The sequence below is a fragment of the Schistocerca piceifrons genome, chromosome 7 (genome assembly GCF_021461385.2).
Source record: "Schistocerca piceifrons isolate TAMUIC-IGC-003096 chromosome 7, iqSchPice1.1, whole genome shotgun sequence".
Lineage (NCBI taxonomy): Eukaryota > Metazoa > Arthropoda > Insecta > Orthoptera > Acrididae > Schistocerca > Schistocerca piceifrons.
This window is the reverse complement of record NC_060144.1, coordinates 389,137,779-389,161,577: the sequence shown is the minus strand read 5'-3', so window position 1 is coordinate 389,161,577 and position 23,799 is coordinate 389,137,779. Positions and strand designations below refer to the sequence as shown.

General features: G+C 41.0%; 1 protein-coding gene across 1 annotated transcript in view; it reads right to left on the bottom strand.

The window, feature by feature from the left end:
* Positions 1-23,799, bottom strand: part of LOC124805159 (protein AF-9) — a 114,720-nt gene that overhangs the window by 22,283 nt on the left and 68,638 nt on the right. The window contains exons 5-6 of the mRNA XM_047265637.1: positions 21,666-22,703; positions 15,342-15,974 (exon numbers count right to left, since the gene is read on the bottom strand). Coding sequence (XP_047121593.1) covers positions 15,342-15,974; positions 21,666-22,703 — 1,671 coding nt within the window. The remainder of the gene's footprint in view (positions 1-15,341; positions 15,975-21,665; positions 22,704-23,799) is intronic.

The window sequence follows — 23,799 nt, the reverse complement described above, 5'->3', positions numbered from 1 at the left end:
ATGCTTCGGTCCCTGTTACAAGTGACTTTCTTCAGGGTGTTTTCGTTTACTTCTACATATATTGACAATGCGGTCAACAAACACAGAAAATTTATATTGAATGTGACAATGGCTGCAGAAGCCCAAGTTTATGAAATACATTTCCTTTATAAAAATATGGCTTCATGCTGGCCATTTACAAAATTGGATTTTTACTTTAATCTTATTGTACAATAATACTTAATAAATGCAGTCCAACTGCATATAGATATTATTTACTAAGAAATGAATTTAACCATAACATCCTGTCGATCACTGAAGAAAGCTCAGGTCTCACCCAACTACAATAAGGACAGCAGATGCTATCCACAAAATGAGTGTCCAATATCCTTGACATTTATTTAATATCCTTGACATCTATTTGTTCTAGAATCTTAGGACATATTTCAAGTTCAAATGTAATGAGGAATCTTGAGCAGAATGATCACCTAAATGACTACCAGCATGAATTTCAAAAACAGCCAACTCGTGTTTTTCTCATATGACACCATTAAAGCAGTAAATCACAGCATCAGGTAGGTGCAGTATCTCTTTACTTTCAAAACAAATTTTATCTATTACCACAGCTACTCTTATTAACAAATATACAATTGCACGACATTTCAAGTGAAATTTGCGACTAGGTCGAGAATATCTTAGTAGGGAGGATATAGCATGTTATCTTGGATGAAGAGTCATTGACAAAAGCAGAAGCAACTTCAGGAGTGCCCCAGGGAAGAGTACTGAGACCATCGTTGTTCATGTTGTATGTTAATGACCTTGCAGAAAATACTAACAGTAACCTCAGACTTTTCGCAGCTGAGGTATCAGTGATCAAGAAGGTTGTGACAGCAACTATGGTCATGGATTGTACAAGGAATGTTAAGAAAGGTAGGAAAATATTTTTGGTTAGCAAGAGCGACAGGACAAAAATTGCAGAATATCTGAGTAGTTAGCATTAAGTATTCAGTGCTGAGGACAAAGATGTGGAGTGCATATGTGAGAAATTCAAAAGCATTGATCAATATTCCTTAGACAAGTATGTTATGAGTAAGATCTTAAGAGATGCAAAAGACCCACTACGGTTTAATAACTGCGGTAGGAAACTTTGAACATAAAATTTTGTCACAAATCTTAGTAAAAAACCATAAGGGTTTTGATCTTACGTAAAATCAGTAAGCAGTTTGAAATATTCTATTCATTCACTCAATGTCCATACTGGCACCAAAACGAAAAATAATAGACAGATAGCTAAAATACTGTTTCACCGTGAAAGATCGTAACATGGTTCCTCCTTTCAGTCATCGTATGAATGTCAAAATGGCAGATATTGAGATAACTGATCGCCAAACATAAAAGCAACTACACTGTTTAGTAGTGTGTAACGATACAAGTATCATTACAATACAACAGATAGTTCCAGGCCATGCAGTAAATCTTTGTCATAACTTTATTTATCATGATTGTTCACCAGGTATCAGATGATGCTCAAATATAGCCGGTAGTGAGGCAACAGTGAGCACCTAGCATAGCCATCTCCATCTAGTGGCTGAAGTATAGAAATACAAACTGAATACAAGTGGATTAAGGGTGCTGCCACCTAAAGAAAACAGAACAATCTAATCATTGACGACTATTTAGAAATGATATTGTTTAAATACTCAATTGTTTAATGAGTAATACATTTCATAAAATAGTTTTTCTATTTTTAATTATATTATGACTATGTGAACAATTATGTAAGTGTTCATGGCTTTAATACCAAGTTACGAAGTTGAGGGGAATGAGTTAAAAGTAGCTACCAATGCCACTACAGTGTGTTTAGAGCAGCACAAATGCAAGTAAAAAGAAGTGGCAATATTTATTTTCCAATTTGGAAATAGTATGTACTGACTTGCTTACATACTACGCAACCACAAGAAACATTATACTGGCCTGCACAGTAACAGTAATTACTACAATTGTGGAACCACTATTACTTGCTGCAAATTATTCTTCGGGTAGCATTACACATATGGGATGATAAACTGAGCTCATCACCAAGTAAAAGACTCAAGTATAATTTCATTTGTGAAGTTTAATGTACCATGTAATAAGGGATAGGAATCCATCTTGTGAAAGCCATGATCAGTGATGAAATGTAAAAGTTAAGTAAGATATTTTTTGACATTTATACAAAGCTAAATGGCTTTAACAATTTCCTAATTTCACTGAAAACTTTGAGTGAACCAATAATTCTTTCCTAAATTGTATAACTATAGCAGAACAATTTTCAAATAAATTAGCTGGTTCAATTATAGCACTGATTATTTATGGTGAATACATGGAGTAAAAACAAAAACAAATAACAAAAGATACATGAAGACACTGTGTAGTAGATAAAGTCAACAAAAAGTTTGTGAATAATTTTGTATTAAGGAAAGTAACTACTGCAGTGGATACTGAAGCTACACACAAAATTCTATGAGAGATTTTTGCTTGTGACGACCTTTGCTCTCAAAGCTATAAGTGCAGGCTAAAGGGTGTTGTGACTCGCCGATATTTCAAAGCGCTGCCACGCAGTTAAGCGCGTCCTCTACATGCGGTGCTGTCTGCCAGCCATGCAGCAGCCGCGCCACCTAAGTGGCCAGCCAGCCAGCGGCCACTAGACTTGGACTCAGTGCTGATTTGACTGTTACAGTGTACACACGTCTTACTTTGTTTACTTGATCTGTGACTTACATGTATTGTGTCGTCCAAGAAATATATTTGTTCAACTTGACGTTATAACAATTGGCAACGAGGTAGTGAATTTTGCTTTTTCATCGTTGACCCACAGATTTCCATGGCTATTTTAGAGCAACTATTGCAAGGTCTCATTGAACAGCAAATGCTTCTCACATCTGCGTTTCATGATTTCGTCGCAGCATCCAATGAGGGGTGTCTCTCATCGTCTCTACCTCCTTTTCCTCCTTACGACGAGACGGCAGAAGAATGGTCTGATTACGAAAAACGTCTTCGACAGCACTTCTTGGCATTCCATGTCGCGGACGACCAAACATGTAAGTCTCTGTTCCTTTAATGGATTTCACCTCAAATGTATCGGTTGTTGTCGCAATTGGATTCTTTGAAAGATCCTGCGTCTTTGTCCTTTGCTGAAATGTGCTCACTTCTGTCCGTTTATTTTCAAAAGCATACGCATGTGGTAGCCACTCGTGTTGCCTTTTATCATTGTCAAAAACAACCGAATCAATCCTATCGCGCTTGGGCTGCTGAATTTCATGGCCTCAGTAGAAAGTGTCAATTTGTTACTGAAGGTCACAAAGAATCCTACGCTGATTCCATGGTATGGGATTCTATTATCCGATCGGCGCCCTACAAAGAAGTTAGGCAACGTGGCCTTCAGTTGGCAAATCTGACTCTAGATGAAGTCCTATCTATCGCTCAGTCTTTTGAAATTTCTCGCGCAAATAGAGGCATGGGGCGATGTCGGGGAAATACAACCTCTGTGCGATGTTGACAAAGCGTGTGGCATGTCCCCGACGGCCGACGTGGCCGCAGTGCACTCCCAAGCGCAGCCTCGGCCTAACCATAAACAAATTTCTAAGAAACTGCAGCAAAACTCACGGCAACTTCCTCCATGTCCGCAGTGTTTTACAGAACATTCACGGGAGGATTGTCCCCAATGTTGGGCCATGTGTTACAAATGCAATAAGAAGGGTCATGTGTCATCCGTTTGCGAATCCGAGTGCATACCTGACATTCATGAAAATGACGCTGATTCTGCTTCTATGTTGTCCGTCAATGGTACTTCTTCCCTTTCAGGGAAGTTATTCCTCACTGTCCAAGTCCTTGGTCGGGATGTTCACATGCAGGTGGATACTGGTTCTGCTGCCACTATCATCAATTCTCAGACGTATCATCAGTTGGGTTCTCCAATCCTATCACCTGTCACTGGGCAATTACGGACGTACAATAAACAGAAGACTTCTCTCTTGGGACAATTTAATGCTGAGGTATCTTACAAATCCGTCGTTCGCACTGTTCCCGAATTTGTGGTCGACCATAGTAACACGGAGAATCTTTTTCGTTTCGATGCCTTTTGTGTTTTTGGGTTCTCCATAGATGACTGTCAATATCATCTCTGATGCTATTCCTTATGCTCAATTTGATTCCTTGTCGATGACAATTTCGTCCCCTTTTTTCCAGTGCAAATGACTTTGAAGCTCATATCACGCTCAAACCCACTGCTTGGCCTAAGTTTTTTCGGGCTCAGACCATTCCTGTGGCCCTTCGTGATCGGGTCAAACGGGAGCTGGATCGTCTCACTGCTTCAGGGGTCTTGCTCCCTGTCACTTCCAGTGAGTGGTCCTCTCCTGTCGTTGTCGTTGCTAAGCCCGATGGTGATATTCATCTCTGTGGCAATTTCAAAGCCACTGTAAGCGCTCAATGCCTCATCGACACTTACCCTATGCGCCGACCTGAAGAATTGTTCACTGAACTTGCTTGAGGCCAGTATTTTTCTAAACTTGACCTGTCAGAAGCTTATCATCAACTTCCTCTCGACGCTGCTTCCTGGCAGTTTCTGGTCCTTAACACACCTTTCAGCCTCTATCAATACCAACGATTGCCATTCGGGGTTGCCAGCACCCCTGCTCTCTTTCAGCGATTCTTGGAACAATTATTGCTCCCTGTCCCTGGATGTATAAATCACATGGACGACATTGTTGGCACTGGCTCCACCACTGAAGAACATCTTCAGAATCTCCGCACACTTTTTCATGTCTTACGGACTGCCGGTCTTAAGTGTAATCTTCAGAAATCAAAATTTTTTCAGGCATCTATCACGTACTTGGGGTTTCAACTCTCTCGGGATGGTATTCATCCGCTTCAGCAAACTGTTGCTGCGATTGATGCCCTTCCTCGCCCTACATCTGTTAAGGAACTGCAGGCCTTCTTGGGGAAAATAGAATACTATGACAGGTTTTTACCATCTGCGGATTCGGTGGCTCAGCCGTTGCATCGCCTGTTGCATAATAACGTGCCTTTTCACTGGTCCGCGTCGTGCAATGCGTCTCGCATAAAAGATCATGTCTGAGTAGTTAGTGAAAATTGCCTTAAACTAATATAAGCAAATTCTATCAAGTTTACATCCAACATTACAGACTTATCAAAACTTACCACCACAGTGGCTAAGCATCTTCAGTGCTTAGCAGGTTTTTATATTACGTAATACTGCAGTGTATGTTTGCATGATTAATGTAGCTTATCATCGAATATATGTTTTGTTGCTTATGTCAGTGCTGAAATCTTTGCTGGGTGTTTTATATTTGTTGCTCATCCATAGTCACCAAACTAAATGTCATCATCTCAAAATTGGTTACAAGTAGTAAGTAGTTGTGCATACATCTTTTCTTTTATGGTATTGACTTTACTACAGTATATAAAAAAATAGATAGAAACATTCCGCATGGGAAAAATATATTCAAAAAAGATGCTGTGACTTTCCAAACGAGAAGGTGTTGGTAGATAGAAACAATAAAAAACACACAAACACACACACAAAATTCAAGCTTTCGCAACCCATGGTTGCTTCATCAGGAAAGAGGGAAGGAGAGAGAAAGACGAAAGGATGTAGGTTTTAAGGGAGAGGGTAAGGAGTCATTCCAATTCCGGGAGCAGAAAGACTTACCTTAGGGGGAAAAAGGGACAGGTATACACTCGCGCACACACACACATATCCATCCGCACATATACAGACACAAGCAGACATACGTAAAGGCAAAGAGTTTGGGCAGAGATGTCAGTCGAGGCGGAAGTACAGAGGCAAAGATGTTGTTGAGTGACAAGTGATGTACGAGGGACGGCAACTTGAAATTAGCGGAGGTTGAGGCCTGGTGGGTAAAGGGAAGAGAGGATATATTGAAGGGCAAGTTCCCATCTCCGGAGTTCTGATAGGTTGGTGTCAGTGGGAAGTATCCAGATAACCCGGACAGTGTAACACTGTGCCAAGATGTGCTGGCTGTGAACCAAGGCATGTTTGGCCACAGGGTGATCCTCATTACCAACAAACACTGTCTGCCTGTGTCCGTTCATGCCAATGGACAGTTTGTTGCTGGTCATTCCCACATAGAAAGCTTCACAGTGTAGGCAGGTCAGTTGATAAATAACGTGGGTGCTTTCACACGTGGCTCTGCCTTTGATCGTCTACACCTTCCAGGTTACAGAACTGGAGTACGTGGTGGTGGTGGGAGAGTGCATGGGACATGTTTTACACTGGGGGCGGTTACAAGGGTAGGAGCCAGAGGGTAGGGAAGGTGGTTTGGGGATTTCATAGGGATGAACCAAGAGGTTACGAAGGTTAGGTGGCCGGCGGAAAGACACTCTGGGTGGAGTGTAAAGGATTTCATGAAGGATGGATCTCATTTCAGGGCAGGATTTGAGGAAGTCATATCCCTGCTGGAGACCCACATTCAGAGTCTGATCCAGTTCTGGAAAGTATCCTGTCACAAGTAGGGCACTTTTGGGGTTCTTCTGTGGGAGGTTCTGGGTTTGAGGGGATGAGGAAGTGGCTCTGGTTGTTTGCTTCTGTAACAGGTCGGGAGGGTAGTTGCGGGATGCGAAAGCTGTTTTCAGGTTGTTGGTGTAATGGTTCAGGGATTCGGGATTGGAGCAGATTCGTTTGCCACGAAGACCTAGGCTGTAGGGAAGGGACCATTTGATATGGAATGGGTGGCAGCTGTCATAATGGAGGTACTGTTGCTTGTTGGTGAGTTTGATGTGGACAGATGCGTGAAGCTGGCCATTGGACAGATGGAGGTCAACGTCGAGGAAAGTGGCATGGGATTTGGAGTAGGACCAGGTGAATCTGACGAAACCAAAGGAGTTGAGGTTGGAGAGGAAATTCTGGAGTTCTTCTTCACTATGAGTCAAGATCATGAAGATGTCATCAATAAATCTGTATCAAAATTTGGGTTGGCAGGCCTGGGTAACCAAGAAGGCTTCCTCTAAGCGACCCATTTATGGGTCAGCCATGGGTACCAGGATGGCCCCCTCGTATGCCAATCTATTTATAGATTGGCGTACGAGGGGACCATCCTGGTACCCATGGCTGTTCCCTTTAATTGTTGGTATGTCTGACCTTCAAAAGTGAAGAAGTTGTGAGTTAGGATGAAGCTGGCTAAGGTAATGAGGAAAGAGGTTTTAAATAGGTTGGCAGGTGATCGGCATGAAAGGAAGTGCTCCAGCGCAGCGAGGCCCTGGACATGCGGGATATTTGTGTATAGGGAAGTGGCATCAATGGTTACAAGGATGGTTTCCGGGGGTAACAGATTGGGTAAGGATTCCAGGCGTTCGAGAAAGTGGTTGGTGTCTTTGATGAAGGATGGGAGACTGCAAGTAATGGGTTGAAGGTGTTGATCTCTGTAGGCAGAGATACGTTCTGTGGGGGCATGGTAACCAGCTACAATGGGGCGGCCGGGATGTTTGGGTTTGTGAATATTAGGAAGTAGGCAGAAGGTAGGGGTGTGGGGTGTCGGTGGGGTCAGGAGGTTGATGGAGTCAGGTGAAAGGTTCTGAGGATTCCTTGAAACTCTGCCTGGACATCAGGAATGGGATTACCTTGGCAAACTTTGTATGTAGTGTTGTCTGAAAGCTGATGCAGTCCCTCCTCAGCCACGTACTCCTGACGATCAAGTACTACGGTCGTGGAACCCTTGTCAGCCAGAAGAATGACAATGGATCGGTCAGCTTACAGATCACGGATATCCTGGGCTTCAGCTGTGGTGATGTTGGGAGTAGGATTAAGGTTTTTCAAGAAAGATTGAGAGGCTAGGCAAGTGGGAAATTGCTGGAAGGTTTGGAGAGGGTGATTTTGAGGAAGAGGAGGTGGGTCCCCCTGTGATGGAGGACGGAACTGTTCCAGGCAGGAACATTTTTGTAGTGTGTGTTTTTTATTGTTTCTATCTACCAGCACTTTCTTGTTTGGTAAGTCACAGCATCTTTTTTGATATATAAAAACAAAGATGCTGTAATTTACCCAACGAAAGTGTTGGTATGTTGATAGAGACAATAAAAAACACACACTCAAATTTCAAGCTTTCGTAACCCAAGGTTGCTTCATCAGGAAAGAGGGAAGGATAGGGAAAGACGAAAGGATGTGGGTTTTAAGGGAGACATATGTCTGCCTGTGTCTGTATATGTGCGGGTGTGTGTGTGTGTGTGTGTGTGTGTGTGTGTGCAAGTGTATACCTGTCCTTTTCCCCTCTAAGGTAAGTCTTTCCGCTCCTGGGATTGGATACTTCCCACTAACACCAACCTATCAGAACTCGGGAGATGGAAACTTGCCCTGCAATATATCCTCTCTTGCCGTTACCCACCAGGCCTCAACCTCCACTAATTTCAAGTTGCCACCGCTCATACCTCACCTGTCATTCAACAACATCTTTGCCTCTATACTTCTGCCTTGACTAACATCTCTGCCCAAACTCTTGGCCTTTACATATGTCTGCTTGTGTCTGTATATGTGCGGATGGATACGTGTGTGTGTGTGCGCGCGCGCGAGTGTATACCTGTCGCTTTTTCCCCCTAAGGTAAGTCTTTCCGCTCCCGGGATTGAAATGACTCCTTAACTTCTCCCTTAAAACCCACATCCTTTCGTCTTTCCCTCTCCTTCCCTCTTTCCTGATGAAGCAACCGTGGGTTGCGAAAGCTTGAATTTTGTGTGTGTGTTTGTGTTTGTTAGTGTCTCTATCAACATACCAACGCTTTCGTTTGGTAACCACTTAGTGAGTAGATTTTTTTAGGTTTCCATTTACATTATATTAACAATAACTGATTATGTTCATTGTTATACAAGTAAAGGACTTGTGTATCAAGTTTGGTTGAAACCGCTCCAGTAGTTTAGGAGGAGATGTGGAATACACACACACACACACACATTTTTATAATATGTATGGATTCATTATTTATTGTTTCTAGAATTTTACTGAAATATCTCATGTTTGCAATGTCTGTATAAATGGCAGCATTTGGAATATTTGATATTTGTATAAAGACCAAGTAAACAAGAGAAAGCAGCCATGAATGTTGACCCCATACATCAGGAGGTAAAAGAGAAGACTGAAGTTGTACTGTAGTGATCTTAGGTAGCAGTCTATGCCAATAGTTGAACATGCCATGAAGAATGGATTCTGCCATCTCAAATTTATGCCACAACCATCAAATGATAACCCAGCATCTGACCAATGCAGGTACAACCAACTGCTCCACCAAGTACAACACCCAAAAAAAGTGACATTTTGGAAGACGGAGAAAAACACATCAGTAGTTTTCACTGGGGGCGCCCTGACATGTTGTATGTTACTTCACAGAGAGAGGACCAATGCCCGACAACTATTATGCTGCATGACATCAACCACCACAACATTCCTGTTGACCCAGTCAACTGCAGATGATTACAGTTGATCTGTGGAACAAAGCCCATCAATGTATTCTGGACAAGGTCCATCTCCCTCTTGCCATAGCTGTTCCCTATTATTGTACAGAGCTAGTAGCCACTCACCTAGCTGCCGAATTCAGGGAAACTACACGAGATGACCACCTACGGAGGTGAGGCTGCCACATACCATAGACAGACAACCTATCCAGCCACTAGTAGATTCAGAGGATTCTTTTTCCGTATTGTTGAATGGTTATCATCAGCAGCCAATAAAGACACTGTTCCATGATACAAAAGCAGTTGTGCTGAAAAGTTCATGAGGAAAATACATCCAATCAACAGGACCATGTACTGTAAGAATAAATATCAACAACAGAATGCAGCATTTCAAATCTGTCATTTTATCAGAATGTAGCCATTATAAACCATCACAGATTGTGGAAGATTAAAGGACCTTGGAAGATTAAAGGACTGTGGAAGATCAGAGCTCCAGATTGACAAAACTAGTACAACAAGCACATATGACAAAGACTGCACTGAGTGATTGTTTGCTGTTGATCACATAGTTAGCTTACAATCTTCAATAATACGAGTTCTAGTCATCAGAAAAAAATGCTCAATTAAACTGTGGAGCTTTTCTGTCAAGATGCTCAGTTAAACTGTGAAGCTTTATTTATTGCAAAAAGCTTCTCACGCCCACAAAAGAAATCTACATGCCCACCAACAGTTATAAGCACTGTAGGTTGGTTGGTTTAAAAGGGAGGGGGAAGGGGGTGGGGGTAGGGGAAGGGATCAAACTGTGAGGTCATCGGTCTCAGCACTGTAGGTGGTCAAGGAGAACTTTTGGATGACTGACTGTCATGAACAGCTACAACTAATTCCTATATCAGTCTCGGAGGGCAGCTTAGTCCCAACAGCAAAGAATTGTGCTTTGCTACACATATACACACAAGGGGTGATGCTATAATTTATAGGAAAAAATTGAGAGAGTATGAGATTTTCTGTTATTTTATAGGTATGAATCTAAAAAATAACACCATTTGATTAACAGGAAAATCCTGTACTAGCTTGATGAACAAGTGTACACTGTTGTGTGTTTTAGTAAAATTGAGTAGAAGGGTCATTTTGAGAATTAGAACTAGCTTTATTTTGAAAATGAAAGAAAAACAGCCCTCGGTCACTACTTTTAACGAATTAACCGGGTTTCAACACTGCTAGGAGTGTCTTCCTCAGAATTTAAATCAAAGAATGGTCTATAACATGTTATAGACCATTCTTTGATTTAAATTCTGAGAAAAAAAATTAGCTTTATTTTGTATGAAGGTCTATTATGGAACACAGTCTTTTGCAGCTGTTCTATTCATTTGGCTGAGGTATTCTTAATGGGCTTCGTGTGGCGACAAGAGCTGTAGTGCTGTGCTTGATGTCATTGCAAGTGCAGCAAAGTGACTGCTGTGCCATATGTAGCTCCAAGGAATATCAACAACTCAAACATGATATATTGCAACAATGTCAACATACACAGAATCTTTTTGTAATAGCATTTTGTTTCGTTGGAGGAATGTCAGATTCTGAACTGAATGTAACCCCAACATAAAGAAACACAGAAATGACTAACTTCTTGCTTGATTCATAGTCAACGTATAATAAATTCTTATTGTAATTCCAAGTTGTTGGAATATTGATTTACTAGACGTTGGCATCAAATCAAGATCTAAGAGGATTTCATTTAGCCAAGAGTTCAATGACTACTACAGAGAACACGTGTCGACTATTAGTAACACATATAATGTCAATTTTAGTACAATGTTTTCAAATCAGGAGTGGACAAAAGACAGAACCCTGTATCAACACTGGAGATCATCCACCAATTAGTTAGTACTTGCATATGGTACCACCAGCTGAAAGACAAATAATACAGGAATGAGTAGAGAAGGTGCTGCAAAGATGACATCACTAAACCTTCAAACATATGATGGACAATCTGCTTCAATACCTTAAATGGATGACGTGTCTTTGCTATCTGGATGAAATTTTCATTTTTTCAAAGACAGTTAAAGAAAACCCAAACCACTTGGAAATGTGCTGACCTGTATTCAGACTGCATCCAAGAAACTGCCATTTTTCACACAAGAAATAAAAAACTTGGAGCACCTAGGGAATGGCGATGGAGTCTGGCCCGATACAGAGAAAATAAGAGCAGTCACTCATTTTCGGTTCCTCAGCACACTCGTGATACGAGAAGTTTTTTTGGAATGTTCTGGCACTACCAGTGCTTCATACAGGACTTCTGAACCAAGGCACGTCCCCTACAAGAACTACCGCAGGGAGCCACCAAATTTTCCTGGTACAAGGCACATGAATGATCTGGCCTTGTCCCTAAGGAGGTGCTAAATTATTCTTCATTTTCTAGCATTTTATGGTGAGAATACTGAGACACAATTTCATACATATGCTAGCAGTTTTAGAAGAGGGGCAGCTCTAGTACAAATTCAGGAAGGCACTGAAAATTTGACAGTTTATGCTTCCAGAGTACTCTCCAAGTCCAAGATAAATTACCCCACAACGGAGAAAGAGTGCCTTGCAGTTCTGGCTGTATTTATTTGGCAAACCAAACATCACTGTGACAGACCAACATTCTATCTGTTGGCTGACTAGCCTGAAGAATCTGTTGACAGGTGACATGGCTACTGAGCCTTAGCAGCATGACATCAGAGTGATGCACAAAAGCAGATGCAAACAGAAGGATGTCAATGACATTTCACAGAATCTTTTGGCAGAACGCAGCAGTGTGCACGAAATCTCAGTCATTGCTACATTAAATGACATTGTTTCTGAATAGTGGGAAGTCCAGCACTGCTGAAAACCACAGAAGTCTTGAAGGAGGAAGAATGGATCAAAGGGGAAATGGATCACTGTATAGAAGGAACTATGACCCAATTGGGCATGAATGGCTGCTTTTCATCCTGGCTCATCTACAGCCACCTATACTGAAGTTTTTCCATCTAGTACCAATCCTGCTTGCAACACCATTCCATCGAACTAGAACTGACTTTTTATAGAGGTTCCAGAAGTCGACAAATGGGAAGAAATGGATAATACTCTGCACTGAATACTTCATCTGCTATGCTATCACTGAAGCTGTGCCGACTATTGAAGCTAAGGAAATTGCGCAGTTCCTTGTAGAAGAAATAATTTTTGAAACATGGAGGGCCCCAGCCAAAAGTAGCAGAAGAGGTAATTTATGGTCGCAACATCATCTACAGGATGATGACTGCCTACCTCATCCGCAGATGAATGTCCTCACAGAACTTTAACAAGACAGTAGCAAACATTCTCTCAGTGTGCACTGATTTCAACCTGTTAGACTGAGATACAATATTGCCCGTTGTGATATTAAAATAGAATACAGTAAAATAAGACACTACAGGCTTCTCAACATTCTTCCTGCATCAGCCGCGAAGCTGAAATGACAAAGGATATTTTTTTTCCATTTCAGATGGATGATACTCAGCATGACTACATGAAACACTTCATCACCAGAACTGAAGAAGGAAACGCTTGCATATGGACTCTGCATGGCTTGCATATGGACCCTGCACACCCAGGAGAAAGACTGAGAGCTCCACAATGCCAAGCACAAACCAGTGACATACAAGCCAGAAGAACTAATTTGGATTCTTACATCTGTATGGTAAGTAGGGCTACCAGGAGTGTTACCAAAGAGCTACTTTGGGTTGTATCATAGCCTTCATAACTTGTCAGATGTCACATTACAAGGTCGAGGATTATGACCGCTCGTCAAGAAGACAAAAGTATATAGACATCATCCATGTCATCCTTATGTAGCCCTACTATGGCCCAGAAGTGCAGATCAACAACGGGAAGTTAAAGGAAACTGCAGACCCACTAGATAATTGCGAAGCTTCAATGGGAGGGGCTACCTTCAATGCTTATAACAGTGAAGAGGATGTAACAATATCACCAGAAAATGAGAATCCGTCATTCCTGCCATTCAGAAGACCATTAACAAGACCTAAATCCATGATGCTGTAGCTGGAGCCAATGAGGATTTCTGAAATGGTGGGTCACTGTTTCCCCAGGAGAAGGAGCAATGCTACGAGCTATGATGCACACAGGTGGCGTAGTGGTGGGTGCAGCGGGGATTGCCATTTCAAAACTGACCACTAGCAATTATTTGTTATTTAGTATTTATCATTTCTGGAATTTCTTGAAATAGCTTATGTTAGTAGATTCTGGAAAATTTGATGTTTGTATAAATACTAGTATTATGGAATAGTTGGTGTTTGCATAAATGGCTGCACATTCTGTCCAGGAGTTCATTTCTGTTGTGGCTTTATGATGGTGTACCGGCCACTGTGGCCAAGCAGTTCTAGGTGCTTCAGTCCGGAACCACGCGACTGCTACAGTCGCAGGTTCGAATCCTGCCTCGAGCATGGATGCGTGTGATGTCCTTAGATTAGTTAAGTTTAAGTAGTTCTAAGTTCTAGGGGACTGATGATCTCACATGTGAAGTCCCATAGTGCTCAGAGCCATTTGAACCATTTGTATGATGGTGTCACCAATAAAAATGCTTTCAGTTCCAAGTCCTACGGATTTCAGAGTTGGGATATTAGTGATGTACCATGATCCACAAAGTATTTCTCCCAGAACTGAATACAAAAATTCAACATGGTGTGTCTACCAGCAGGTGTGAAATTCTGCTTAGTCATTTTCCGGTTTTTTAGTCAAGTTCAGTGGCACGCTCATAGTTGATACAAAGCAGCCTCAGATCAGAATGTGAAGCCATTAACTAACTGGTACCAGGGTTTAACAAAAGAGATGGAAAGTTCTAACTGAAACAAAAAAAAAAAACAAAAAAAATACATTTGTTTATGAGGAAAATTGAAGCTTGGTGCTTTTATGTAACTTTTTGACCTATTGAGATTTTGTCGTAGTAGAGAGTATCAGTAGGAGTTGCTGGGAACCAGCTGGAGAAAGTGTAGTGATTCTCAATGGATATATTTCCCAATCCTTTGGTCAGATCTCAGAATCATTCTGAAGGCAGTCAGACAGCTATAGTGTATTAATAATTGGTTCTGGAACAGTGACAAAGTCAACCCCGTCTCACATTGCAAAGCAAAGCAGGTGTCTTTAATTTAGACTGATTTTATACCTGTAGCAGTGATACGAATTTCTCCAGGTCCACCAATACACATTCTGGTAGTTAGTCTTTGCCAATAAATGCTTTGGTAGTTTGTATTTGGAGTAATACATCATATAATTGTTCTTGTTCAACAAGAGCATGTGGATTTTGGTTGTAAGACTTTGCATGACACCACGAACTTCCTAAGGACATGATGGAAGAATGTTTTGCCATGTCTACTTATTAAAAGATACATCTGTCATCAACCTGAAGATTGTTTTGAACAATACTGTGGTTTACTTGGAATGGTGCTATGAGAAGCAGTATGCCCTCAATGTCCCCCAACATTTCAACTGGCTTACCCTGCCAATTATAGGGAGATCTTCAGGTTAGTGTGGACTTCCAAACATGGCACAGCTCAGCACTTTTCACATTAACAAACACTGTCAAAGGCGAAATAAATGATAAGAGACAGACAAAAATCCTTGGACTGACATAGGGCTGAACCCACATCTTTGGGCACATAATCTGGCAATTAACCACTGAATCATTGAGCAACAGGTCTAATTATTTTAAACTCTGAATAATTAAATTTTCTTAATTTTTTCCTGACATGCACAACTGTACTGTACAGAAGGAAAATCTTACTGTTATTTTACTTACTGTTTTACAACAAAAGCTACGTGTTGTTACGTCACACAAAATGAATGGATTAGTATATCATGAAGTGTGGATTTTTTTATACTTTGTTATATATACCTGCACAACTTTCTGAAGCTCAGCATTGTCTTCAAGGGTCATTATCTTTCGTTGGAGGTCACGCAGTTGAGAGACATACTCCGCTGTAAGAACACGTTCACTAGACTGTGTTTCTGGAGACACTATTTTGTCTTCAAGTGTTACACGAGGCTCAGGTTCTGGCGAATCCTGTCTTGGTAATTTCGGAGGTGGAGGTTGTGAAGTCTCTTCTGCAGTTGAAGCACTTGTGCTACTATGCCTTTTGCGCTTACGTTCTTTGCCCTCTTTTGGTTGTTTATCTTTTGCTTTTTTTGCAGCAGAGCGCTCACCCTTCTCCTTTGTGGCACGGTTTGAACCTGATTTTGCTGTAATAGCAGGGTCTGTTACTGCAGGAGAACTCTGTTTTGGTGAACCCGAGGATGGTGAGCTCTGGTGTGGAGGAGGTGGTGGAGGTGGCGGCGGAGGAGGTGGTGGTGGTGCAGCTACAACTTGCCGAGGTGGTGGTAAGACATCTTCTACCTCAGACAGATCAGATAAGGAGTCATTGCCCTCCATTTCTTGTATCAATGCATTCAATGGGCGCTTTGATGGAGCTGGCTGGGACGATGCAGTGTGATTCTGGACCTCAGCTTCTCCACTGTAGTTGTTGTTCCACTATGAAATAAAAAGACAACAATGTTAATTTCTTAAGTCAAATAAAAAATGTTTATTAAGTAACATGTAAAAGAAAGCATTTGATAAAGTTGAGAACCCTTTTAGGCAAAAGATTTACTCCAAATGACAATGATCTTTGTTTTAACAGTCCTAGGTTTTGATCTGATGATTGCAGGGCCAAAGTGCCATAAGACATTTAAATGTATTAAGCAATTCATAAAGATTTATCCATACCCAAGTCCCTCCCCCTCCCCACACACACTGAGGGGTTACGGGGGGGGGGGGGGGGGGGGGGGGGGGGGGGGGGGGAGAAGAGAATGGAGGTGAGTTAACAGTTTCCTGTAGTTGCAGGATGATTGCTGGAACTGTTTATAACAGCATGGAATAAGAGATTCAACATGCTCCTCTGAAGGGAACAATATGAAGGGCAGTCAAACAAAAATCGAACACCAGCCACACTGAGACCATGAAACGGTTCCGTTCAAAAGTAATCAGCAAACGTGTTAAGATATTTATCCCACTAGAGACGAAATTAGCAACTCCTGTTTCATAGAATGCAGTCAGCCGCTGATGGATCCACAACCACAACCATTCTTGCACTTCCTCATCTGACTGAAACCTACATCCATGCATGTCTTTCTTCAGGTTGCTAAAGATAAGAAAATCACATGGTGACAGATCCAAGCTGTATGAAGGATGCTGCAGCATTTCTCAAACAAATCACTGAAGCATAGCCTTTGTCCAATTGGCAGTGCAGGGGCGGGCAACAGGATGATTCCATTCAACAATGTTCCTGGGAGTTTCGACTTCAAGGCATGTCGCAATTTCTGCAAAATGTCTCCATAGTGCTGCACACTGATTGTGGTTCCATGCTCGAGGAACTCAATGAGCTGAGGGGCAGAGGAGGTCATCATGAGCCAACTTCTGAGAACAACTTTGGATTTCTTTGGCAGGACAGAAGTAGGATGTTTCCACCGCTGACTTTGAAATTTGCCCTCAAGGTGTTGGATGGAACCATGCTGTTGCACAATAATGACTGCCCCCACACAGCCAATTGGATGAAGGCTATGCTTCAGCATTTGGTTGGGAAACACAGCAAAATCCTCCATACAGCCCAGATCTATCACCATGTGATTCTTACATCTTTGGTGACCTGAAAAATGACATGCACAGACTTCAGTTTCAGTCAAACAAGGAAGTGCAAGAATGAGTGTAGTTGTGGATCTGTCCGCGGTCAACTGCGTTCTGTTGTTGTTATTGTTGTTGTGGTCTTCAGTCCTGAGACTGGTTTGATGCAGCTCTCCATGCTACTCTATCCTGTGCAAGCTTCTTCATCTCCCAGTACCTACTGCAACCTACATCCTTCTGAATCTGCTTAGTGTATTCATATCTTGGTCTCCCCCTATGATTTTTACCCTCCATGCTGCCCTCCAATACTAAATTGGTGATCCCTTGATGCCTCAGAACATGTCCTACCAACCGATCCCTTCTTCTGGTCAAGTTGTGCCACAAACTTCTCTTCTCCCCAATCCTATTCAATACTTCCTCATTAGTTATGTGATCTACCCATCTAATCTTCAGCATTCTTCTGTAGCACCACATTTCAAAAGCTTCTAGTCTCTTCTTGTCCAAACTATTTATCGTCCATGTTTCACTTCCATACATGGCTACACTCCATACAAATACTTTCAGAAATAACTTCCTGACACTTAAATCTATACTCGATGTTAACAAATTTCTCTTCTTCAGAAACGCTTTCCTTGCCATTGCCAGTCTACATTTTATATCCTCTCTACTTCGTCCATCATCAGTTATTTTGCTCCCCAAATAGCAAAACTCCTTTACTACTTTAAGTGTCTCATTTCCTAATCTAATACCCTCAGCATCACCCGACTTAACTCGACTACATTCCATTATCCTCGTTTTGCTTTTGTTGATGTTCATCTTATATCCTCCCTTCAAGACACCATCCATTCCGTTCAACTGCTCTTCCAAGTCCTTTGCTGTCTCTGACAGAATTACAATCTCATCGGCGAACCTCAAAGTTTTTATTTCTTCTCCATGGATTTTAATACCTACTCTGAACTTTTCTTTTGTTTCCTTTACTGCTTGCTCAATATAGAGATTGAATAACATCGGGGAGAGGCTACAACCCTGTCTTACTCCCTTCCCAACCACTGCTTCCCTTTCATGTCCCTCAACTCTTATAACTGCCATCTGGTTTCTGTACAAGTTGTAAATAGCCTTTCGCTCCCTGTATTTTACCCCTGCCACCTTTAGAATTTGAAAGAGAGTATTCCAGTCAACATTGTCAAAAGCTTCCTCTAAGTCTACAAATGCTAGAAACGTAGGTTTGCCTTTCCTTAATCTTTCTTCTAAGATAAGTCGTAAGGTCAGTATTGCCTCACGTGTTCCAGTATTTCTACGGAATCCAAACTGATCTTCCCCGAGGTCGGCTTCTACTAGTTTTTCCATTCGTCTGTACAGAATTCGTGTTAGTACTTTGCAGCTGTGGCTTATTAAACTGATTGCTCGGTAATTTTCACATCTGTCAACACCTGCTTTCTTTGGGATTGGAATTATTATATTCTTCTTGAAGTCTGAGGGTATTTCGCCTGTTTCATACATCTTGCTCACCAGATGGTAGAGTTTTGTCAGAACTGGCTCTCCCAAGGCCGTCAGTAGTTCCAATGGAATGTTGTCTACTCCGGGGGCCTTGTTTCGACTCAGGTCTTTCAGTGCTCTGTCAAACTCTTCACGCAGTATCGTATCTCCCATTTCATCTTCATCTACATCCTCTTCCATTTCTATAATATTGTCCTCAAGTGCATCGCCCTTGTATAGACTCTCTATATACTCCTTCCACCTTTCTGCTTTCCCTTCTTTGCTTAGAACTGGGTTTCCATCTGAGCTCTTGATGTTCATACATGTGGTTCTCTTATCTCTAAAGGTCTCTTTAATTTTCCTGTAGGCAGTATCTATCTTACGCCTAGTGAGATAAGCCTCTGCATCCTTACATTTGTCCTCTAGCCATCCCTGCTTAGCCATTTTGCACTTCCTGTCGATCTCATTTTTGAGACGTTTGTATTCCTTTTTGCCTGCATCATTTACTGCATTTTTATATTTTCTCCTTTCATCAATTAAATTCAATATTTCTTCTGTTACCCAAGGATTTCTACTAACCCTCTTCTTTTTACCTACTTGATCGTTTGCTGCCTTCACTACTTCATCCCTCAGAGCTACCCATTCTTCTTCTACTGTATTTCTTTCCACCATTCCTTTCAATTGTTCCCTTATGCTCTCCCTGAAACTCTGTACAACCTCTGGTTCTTTCAGTTTATCCAGGTCCCATCTCCTTAAATTCCCACCTTTTTGCAGTTTCTTCAGTTTTAATCTAAAGGTCATAACCAATAGATTGTGGTCAGAGTCCACATCTGCCCCTGGAAATGTCTTACAATTTAAAAACTGGTTCCTAAATCTCTGTCTTACCATTATATAATCTATCTGATACCTTTTAGTATCTCCAGGGTTCTTCCATGTATACAACCTTCTGTCATGATTCATTCTTAAACCAAGTGTTAGCTATGATTAAGTTGTGCTCTGTGCAAAATTCTATCAGGCGGCTTCCTCTTTCATTTCTTAGCCCCAATCCATATTCACCTACTACGTTTCCTTCTCTCCCTTTTCCTACACTCGAATTCCAGTTACCCATGACTGTTAAATTTTCGTCTCCCTTCACTATCTGAATAATTTCTTTTATTTCTTCATACATTTCTTCAATTTCTTCGTCATCTGCAGAGCTAGTTGGCATATAAACTTGTACTACTGTAGTAAGTGTGGGCTTCGTATCTATCTTGGCCACAATAATGCGTTCACTATGCTGTTTGTAGTAGCTTACCCGCATTCCTATTTTCCTATTCATTATTAAACCTACTCCTGCATTACCCCTACTTGATTTTGTGTTTATAACCCTGTAGTCACCTGACCAGAAGTCTTGTTCCTCCTGCCACCGAACTTCACTAATTCCCACTATATCTAACTTCAACCTATCCATTTCCCTTTTTAAATTTTCTAACCTACCTGCCCGATTAAGGGATCTGACATTCCACGCTCCGATCCGTAGAACGCCAGTTTTCTTTCTCCTGATAACGACATCCTCTTAAGTAGTCCCCGCCCGGAGATCCGAATGGGGGACTATTTTACCTCCGGAATATTTTACCCAAGAGGACGCCATCATCATGTAATCATACAGTAAAGCTGTATGCCCTCGGAAAAAATTACGGCTGTAGTTTCCCCTTGCTTTCAGCCGTTCGCAGTACCAGCACAGCAAGGCCGTTTTGGTTATTGTTACAAGGCCAGATCAGTCAATCATCCAGACTGTTGCCCCTGCAACTACTGAAAAGGCTGCTGCCCCTCTTCAGGAACCACATGTTTGTCTGGCCTCTCAACAGATACCCCTCCGTTGTGGTTGTACCTACGGTACGGCTATCTGTATCGCTGAGGCACGCAAGCCTCCCCACCAACGGCAAGGCCCACGGTTCATGGGGGGGACTGCGTTCTATGAAATAGGAATTGATTGTCTCATCTCACAGAGGGCTAAATGTCTTAACGCATGTGGTGATTACTTTTGAATGGAAACATTCCATGGTCCCGCACTGACAAGTATTCGGTTTTCATTTGACTGCCCCTTACGCAATCAGTCAAATTCAGACTAATCCAAGCACTACACTCCTCAACAAATGATAGCACTTGTGGGTAAGTTGTTTCAATATGTTGCAATGAGTCTCAGTCAAAATCACAGCTAGCTTCAACTTACTGCTGTGATTAGTTCCATAGTTATTGTGGTCAAAATGGAACCATGTGAGGGAAACTCATCTCTGTAACTAAAGTAGTATGCTGTAACTGAAGTAGATGTTAAGCCAATGGACCTGCAAAATGGAACTGTGTGACAAACGAAGTATTATATGACATTTGTCAGCAACAATGAGTTACAAACTATGAGTTGACTACATGATTAAGGAGAACTGGTACATGACTTAGCAGAAAATTGCTGGCAGATGTGAAACATCACAACAGGGTTCACATTATCACAGAAGTCAGAGCTCAGTGATTTGTATGGTTGTTCTTGCCTAAAATAAAAGCAACTGAAAGTGAAGATTTTTTTCAACAACACTGTGACTTTGAATGAAGCATGAGTTCACCTTGATAAAACTTTAAAGAAATACAATCAGCAGTGTGAACTGTGTGACAGAAGAATGCCATCTTCTGGAAACAGAAGATGGAGTTCTTCTGTCACATCTTAATGAAATTTGTTTATGATAGGCAAATGTATACCCAATCATCTGACTACTATGATGAGAAATGAAAACAGTGCAATTAAAGAGGAAATCCTATGGAAATTTTCTGTGTTTCACTTAATAATCCGGCAAACACTTATAGTGTCCATACATCAGCATATTTTGCGATGGAACCAGAACATGAATTCACACATTTTTCTCGTGAATGATATACCAATATCAAATGGCATATGTTCAACAAGATGAGCAACTAGCACATACAAACTGTAACACCAATGAAACAGTTAGACAGCAATAAAGAACATTTTCAAATCGACTATACAAGCATGTTATAATCTTGGGAGAAAATCAAAACAAAAGATGATGATGCAGTACAGTAAAACTTAAAACATACCGTCTTAGATGATGTGTTCTCTGGTGAAGGACTGCTGGAATCTTGTTTGGGACTGCTAGAATCCTGTTTTATAACATCAACAGCTGTTTCTGGCAGATTCTGTGTCACTACTTCAGTCTTTTCACGTTCTTTTACTTTACTTTTGATCTCTTTTTGCTTTTCTCTGTCTCTGTCTTTTGTGCTCTTATCTTTTTTCTTGTGCTTGTGCCTTTTCTCCTTATCATTACTTTCACTGTGCTTTGACTTTTCTCTTTCCTTCTCCTTTTCTCCTGGTGGTTTACTAACAGGGTCTTTGGTAGGAATATGTTCTTTGTCCTTCTTCTTTGTGTCTGTGGCCTCTTTATCCTTGTGTTCTTTCTGCACCTTATCAGTTGATGGCTTCTCACTACTTCCCTTACTGGCAGACTCATGTTTATTGGAATGTTTCTCCTTCTTTGGTTTTTCATCACGATTTTTCTTGTCCTTCTTTTTCTTTTCTGATTTGTTACTTTCTGTTGCTGATTTGGCATCTGATTTTGATTTTGTTTCTTCTACTGCTAAAGATGACGGCTTTTTTAGAGTTGTGTCATCTTTTAAACTCTTATGAGATGAAGAGGATGATTTTGTTGCTGCAGGTGCTGCACCAGGTATTTTTGGTGGTGTACTTGATGATGAGGAAGAGGGCTGCTTTTGAGAACCAGGAACTTGAGCAGGGTGGGATGAGGATTTTGAAGATGGTGATGAAGGTGGAGGAACTTTTGGTGACGTGTGATGGGATTTGCTACCATCTTTCCGATCTTTTCCTTCTTTCTTTTCCTTGTCCTTATCCTTATCCTTTTCCTTACTGCCTCGACTTTCCGATGAATGTTTTCCAGATTTTGAATGATGTGGTAGTTGTTTTCCACCCGTTGAACCCGGAACAGTTTTGGAACTTGGTGATATTTTGGGTGATGGAGCACTTGATGATGATTTTTTGGTCCCATCTGGAGAAACTTTACTGGAACTGGGTTTAATAGGATCTCCAAAAATATTGGAAAACTTCTCAGGGGGACGTAGATCCTGAAAACAAATTCAGAATGCATTATTGGATTAATCCATTAGGGAAGAAAAACACACACACAAAATTCACAGTGTAATACTGAAATCAAATTTTACTACTACAAGTGGCTACTTCTGTGTATGTAAACATTCCAATACAGAGAGTTTATGATGTGAGGAAAAACATGAATGCACAAGGGAAAAGTGTTATTATTATACTTTAAGAAATAAAATTTCTACAAAAATTTGGTGAGTGCATATTTGACTAAATTTAAGAATTGTCACAAATTAATTCACAGTTAGTCATTCAATCTTGACATGGATAAAAAATGAGTTATTTATTAGTTGAAAACACTGTCTGAAACAATGTTGTACATAACATATAAAGAAAGAAATGCTGGTGATATACAAATGATAAATAACTATAGAGGAAACCATTAAAATAACAGTTCAACGTGTTTCATGTACAGTGTTTCATTTAATTTTCCAGTAACGATAGTGCCCAAGTTGAGTATAGTGACCTGTTAACTTCATCAAAATCGAGGGTGTGGAGATTTGGCCCAGCAGGCAAAGAGAAGAGGAGGAGGGAGGGGGATTTGTTGTGGACGTGTCAAAAGTATACCAATATCTGCTTGCTATGATACAAGAAACCTACAGAAACTAGAAACATCTGATGTAAAAATGTTAGCCTATCAAGACACGATAAACTTCATAAGTTTTGAAAACAACCAGAACACATCTTTTACACAATTTGAAAAAAATCACCTACAGAAATGTGGAAAAGCAAAACCTCATCTGGGTGGGATGAAAGAAACACCTCTGCAATAAAGGGTGTGTATGATATCATTGCACTACCACTGTCGATTATTATACCCCAGTCTTTTGAGGTGGGATGTTCTCCAAATGTGTTGAAATATGCTGAGCTAAAATCATTTCTCAAAAGTTGATCAACAGAAGATATGGGGAATTACTATCTTATCTCTCTTCTTCCAGTCTTGTGTAGAGTATTTGAAAACACTGAAGCAAAACAAAATCTAAATTTCTTACTGTAAATGGCACAATTTTCACAAACCAATTTGGATTGCAACAAGGGAAATGCACTGTCAATACCATCAAT